General features: G+C 38.7%; 1 protein-coding gene across 1 annotated transcript in view; it reads left to right on the forward strand.

Annotated features, from left to right (window-relative positions):
* LOC109226125 (copper-transporting ATPase PAA1, chloroplastic-like) overlaps positions 214-6053 on the forward strand; it is an 11295-nt gene continuing 5455 nt past the window's right edge. Inside the window, exons 1-5 of the mRNA XM_019390924.1 lie at positions 214-851; positions 930-983; positions 1667-1820; positions 4924-4998; positions 5115-5392. Of these exons, the coding sequence (XP_019246469.1) occupies positions 390-851; positions 930-983; positions 1667-1820; positions 4924-4998; positions 5115-5392 (1023 nt within the window). The 5' untranslated portion in view covers positions 214-389. The remainder of the gene's footprint in view (positions 852-929; positions 984-1666; positions 1821-4923; positions 4999-5114; positions 5393-6053) is intronic.

The raw sequence follows: 6053 nt of genomic DNA on the forward strand, positions 1-6053 counted from the left end.
CATATCAAAATATAACTTGAGAGCTGCTTTATGGAATGATTTTTTTTTTTTTTTTTTTTTATAAAAGTTTTTCTTCAGAAAACGTACTCTAAAATAGATAGATTAGTCCAGTAAAAAGGATAGAGAAGTAGGTGGGGTTTCCTTACACGTGATCATAAAGACTGGAACGCCACCTACCGCTAATTGAATTCATGTTTTGTAATTACCAACTTACCCCTAGGAAAGTTCCTGCCCCGCTCTGCTACTGCTTCATATTCGGAAGAGAACTGATGAGGCAGTAAAAGGTGATAGAACCACAGCTATACTACTGCCAAGTAATCCGTTACGTATAAATCACGTTACTGCAGAGAGAGAGTTCATTTTGCTGGTAGCTCAGTCGAAGATCTACTATGGAGTCTTCACTATTGACATCACCAGCGGCAATTTCTCGTTTGGGAGCATCGAGAACTCTTCATTGCAATTGCAGTCCTTTAGTTTCTCAACTTCACCGTCACTTTTCTACTCGGCCGACTCACTTTGTACTGCTGAGTCAACTCGCTCGGCTCCATCTTCGAGCCGTATGTAACGGTGAGGTTCGAGGTTTGAACCGGTTCGGACCGGTTTTGCTGTCGAAGAGCTTGGCAGCGGCGAATTTGCGCCCGGTTCGGAAGGATTTGCGGAGCGTTTCTGGCTCTGCGGCTTCGTTTGCTGCTGGCAGTGGAGGAAATGATGGCTCCGGTGATAATGGCGGTGGTGGCGGTGGCAATGGAGGTGGTGCGACGGACGGCGGTAAGGAAAATCCTAGTGTTGTTGCTGAAACGAGTGAAGATGTATCCGCTTTGTCCTCTGACGTCATTATCCTTGATGTTACCGTAAGTTACTCGTTTTAGATATTGCAATATTTGTATTGACATTGAATATTCCTCAAATTTGTGTGTGCACATTTCCAGGGAATGACATGTGGCGGCTGTGCTGCGAGCGTGAAGAGAATTTTAGAAAGTCAAGTAAGTATTCAAAATACAGATTCTTCTCTTTAATTAAGCTTTCATGTTCATGCTATATAGCCCAAAAATACTGCAGTAGATTGAGTACAAGGTTTGCTTTGGTAACTAAAGGAGGAGCTATCTCTGTTCTTCTTTTGGACTGTTTGGTTCCTTAAATAATATGAAAACGATTGATTGCATCAACAGAATTATTAGCTCTCAGTACCAAAAGAAAAGCTAAAAAAATACTCTTGTCTTACTTAGCCTAGAGTGTTTAATTTTCCCAACCATGGTGGATCCACATTGTGGACTCAAACCTCTATATATAGTTTAAATTAAAAACTCTTGTCTTACCTAGCCTAGAGTGTTTAATTTTCCCAACCATGGTGGATCCACATTGTGGACTCAAACCTCTATATATAGTTTAAATTAAAAACTCTCTCTCTCTTATGAACCAAGTCTGCATTCATTATCACAAAGGAAAAGTGGGTGCGGTGGTACTTTGTAACCACTGAGTTAGAAGTCCGAACATCCCAAGGACAGTTCAGTTGTCTATGATTTTTGGAGTGCATAAATTGCATAATTCACAGATTTTATGTGTTTAGCTAGCCTTTTCTTCTATAACTTCTATTCCTAGTTCACGTGTTTTCTATTTCCTTATTCGTATTTCTTTCACTTGATATTATGAATTTCTTTATCAACAGCCACAAGTTTCTTCTGCAACTGTAAATCTTACGACGGAGACAGCAATAGTGTGGCCAGTATCTGACGCGAAGGTTGTACCAAATTGGCAAAAGCAGATAGGGGAGGCCCTTGCTAAGCATTTGACTACTTGCGGGTTCACATCTAATGTTCGAGGTTAGCATTTTCTTTATTGTTGATTTGATCTGCTTCCAATTGTACTGTTGCATTTTACATGTTGTATCATTAGCATAACGACTCATTGAGAATCTCCAAATGTGGATTGTGCTTGAACTAACTTTCTCTGACTAGCATTATTGGAACTGTAGGTGTATATGTAAAATTAACACTTCAAATGCCGGACAGGGTGCTATACTAAGGAAATAGATTGTGCATAGAACATCTTCAATGGTTGCATGTTTGTGAAAGATTCTGCAAGAGCAGTTGCAGACTTGCTATATATCTTTTTGGTGTTTAATCTTCCTACCATCTCAAGGTTCCTCCGCTTTGGTAGTGACCATGCTAAGCTTTAGGTCGCCACAGTTGATTTACAAGAACCTATAGTAACTCTGGACAATTTTTTGGAGAGCGATTTAAATAGCTGCCTGACATTGTTTCCTTGTTTATTATTTATCTAAGGTGAGTGGTAGTTTTACACTATTGATTAAGAGGAAAGGAACAAGCTATGAGAATACAACAGAAACCCACCCACCGTCTTTTCTCTCTCTCTTTCTTTTTCTTTTTTGGGGTTGAATGATATTGCTTTTCGTCTTAAGAATAGGAATTTAACTAAGAATATCTCTCTGGTTTTGTGCTAAATGAAAGAATAGTATTCTGTTTTGGACCATTAGCACCTCTTATATTTCAAGCAGATCAGAGACTGCAATAAATTGGGGTTTTTATTACTCATGTGACGCTTGGTGGGTAATTGACAGGTGAGGGAGCGATTGAAGGGGATTTTCCGTCATGATATGCAAAAGCTTTGTTGAAATGAGCAACCATTGTCCTTCATGGTATGTCCCTGTTATATTGACTAAAACCCTTATCACCAGCACCTCTTAGTCACTTCTCCCTTCCTTTGATGAAAATAGAACCTTTAGGTCAAAATAATGATTTGATTTTGACAACAAGGTCCTTTTCATCTATAGGTGAGAGTTTCAGCGGCAAGTATTGGTGGATTTGTTGAAGGGAGGAATTTCTATGATGAAGAGGCTCGTGCATTTTGAATAATTGTACCAAGACAAGTTTATAAATGTTATTAGTTAATAGGAGCCATCTTCCTGTAAAAGTTCACTGTAGTAGTTCAGGTCGTGCAGACATTATCTTAGGATAGGTCGGCTGCGTTCCTGTTTTATCTTTCGCCCTTAGTATACAGGTGGAGGAAATCTTTTAGGTTCTGCAGTCTGACATTCTGGTGAATCTCTTCTTGTAACTGTTGTGTAATTTCTGTTGTAGCGAAATGCATAACTCGTTGGCTGGAATAATTTGCTGAACTCCAAAATGGAATTTCCTGTTGCAATGATGTAATGTGTTTTGGTCCACCTTTTGGGTCTCCCTTCAAAAATTTATCTTTTTCTGGACATGGACCCCCCCCCCCCCCCTCTCTTCAATTCACTGGACACATCATCAAAGAACAAACTAATTTCAGTTTTCAGTTAGACTAATGTGTTGTGAAAGAATCCGACCCAAAATAACAAAAGTGATACAACTGTATTACTAGCCCGAACCTTAATCTCATAAACTAGAAATGTGGAAGATCATTAATCTTATATTGTTGATTCATTTCACACTTCCGCTCCATTTTGTATATCTTTTGTGTATTAGTTTAATTTATTAAGTGATCTTCTATTTATGTTGTCAAACACATGTGATCTCTATTCTTGTGTAGGTTCTTTACCTTTGGTAGAGAGTTATCCCATATTAATAAAATTATCAACCTTATTAAAAAAACATATGATTGTCTAATGTTTTATTGGTTTACTTAAACTGTTGCGGGCGGCAGCCTATTAATTAAAAGGCACTCTCCTAGAGTCAATTCGCATAAAGGTAAGGAAGGCACCGTGAGGAAAAGATCTTTGCAACTGAAGCAGACTGCATGAGATAATTGTAGGATTATAAAGTTAGTGATGAAAAGGATAAATTTTAGGCAACTCATGATCATCAAATAGGAGAAAGTAGTTTAAATGGATGCACTTCTGAATTTTTTCCTGAATCTGCTTTTCAATGTCCAAATCTTAACTTCATTTCAAAATCTTTTGAACTCAGAACTCAGAGGTATTATTTTGATTAAAATAGTTTCCTTCACTTCACTTGTGTAAGTGTAACAGTCCAGCCCGCTAGTGGTATTATCCGCTCTGGGCCTAGGCCCTCACGGGTTTAAAATGCGTCACTAGGGTCTAAGGCTTGTTAACTTATATACCCAACATCCCTCTTGTGTTTTGCGATGTGGGACTCTGTCTAAAGTCTGGGGAATGTTACATACACCCCCTCTTATGGACTCAACGTCCTCGCTGAGGTTTGCCCCACCGCATGGGATTCGCCTAGACTCACCACTGAGGTTTGCCCCACCTAATCGAGATTTTGCCTAAACTCAGTTGAACTCTGACCCATCATCGGCAAGGCTGACACAAGAGCGGCTTTGATACCATCTGTAATAGCCCAGCCTGCTGGTGATATTGTCTGCTCTGGGCCTAGGCCCTCACGGGTTTAAAACGCGTCACTTGGGTCTAAGGCTTGTTAACTTATATACTTAGCATCCCTCTTGTATTTTGCCAATGTGGGACTCTGTCTAAAGTCTGGAATGTTACAACTTGTGTCCCCCCTTGCCTCCCACTTAATCAAATTCAAGGTGCATAAAATGATAGTGGAAATGGTTTGCATGTGTAAAGAAATAGCGGTACAGTTGTGAACATGAATAAATGGTTAACATTTACTGAATGAAGTGATTTTACAACACCGTATTTTTTTGATGAAGTTGTACGACACCATAGTTTGTGTTTGTATAAACTCAATCTAGTTAAACTTGTTTGGATGATTAGCATAATTTCTTGTTTTAATGCTTTTCTTTGGACCTCCTAGTTTTGTCCCAACACTTTGTTTATGTCCTGGAAGAATCAACTAGAAGTCATTTTATCATTGTGGTTATCCCCTAAAATATCATAAATTCAAGGAAATAATATCATCAGCACTGATATCTTCCTTCTTGATCTGATTGTATATCACCTTCTTGTTTTAAGTGTTTGCATGTGTATTGGCGTGACATGGGTCTATTTCAATGCAGATTCCGGAAGGGAAAACTTCTTTGAGATATTTGAGAAGAAGATGAATGCAAAGCGTATTCAGTTGAAAGAAAGTGGTACATACCTTACTTAAGAGCTCCTCTTCTAGCCATTTTCTGAGATTTCACAATTTAAGGGACCTATTTTATCAGAGTGTAATAACCTCAACACTAATAACCTAATGTTTTAACAGGTCGGGGGCTTGCAGTCTCATGGGCTTTATGTGCAGTGTGCCTTGTCGGCCATCTCTCTCATTTCTTTGGGGCTAAGGCTTCATGGATTCATGCAATGCATTCCACGGGTTTCCATATGACTCTATCTCTGTTTACATTGCTTGTACCTGGTCGACAACTTATTATTGATGGTCTGAAAAGCCTAATTAAAGGATCGCCAAACATGAATACATTAGTTGGTCTTGGGGCCTTGTCATCGTTTGCTGTCAGCTCAATGGCAGCCTTAATACCAAAACTGGTAACTATTTTTACTAATATTCTGTACTTGGTTCTGGTGAATTAATGTTTCATCTAAAGATTTGAGTATACACTTCATGTAATCAGGTTCCGCAGGTACTGTGTACTTGGGGCAAAATACTGGAGTATAAAAACATTTCCATTCATCCAGTCCCCTTTGACTGTTAAACATAATGATTTTATGAAAATCTTAAATAGCAGCTTACAAAAGTTAAACAAACCCCTAAAACTTAATTCTGAACCTAAAGCCGTTAACATGCCCAAAAATATGTCCATGTAAAAGGAAATGGTAAAGATAAGGTCTGGTATATAAGATCGGCTAGTATTCATTTGCTCCCTGCTTCAGAGACATGCATTGTGCTCTCTTTGTATTATTCTGTACTGCCGTCATGTTTGCTTAATCTACTGACAGCCACTTAAAGTTGTCACCAAATTCTATTTAAACACCTGAACTGAGGCTTGTACCTATTAAGCACCTTACATCATTCAAAGTGTACCTATTGAACACTTCAATCATAATAGTTAAAAAGATAGAAGTGCGTGTAACTCAAACACGAATGACATGCCAGCTTGACGAATCAGACGAGGACTAGTGGCATTAGTGCTGAAAGATTATTTAAAAATTTGAGAAAAAGATTATTTCCGCATAATTACACCCCCCC

This window comes from Nicotiana attenuata, chromosome 5 (assembly GCF_001879085.1).
Source record: "Nicotiana attenuata strain UT chromosome 5, NIATTr2, whole genome shotgun sequence".
Taxonomy (NCBI): domain Eukaryota; kingdom Viridiplantae; phylum Streptophyta; class Magnoliopsida; order Solanales; family Solanaceae; genus Nicotiana; species Nicotiana attenuata.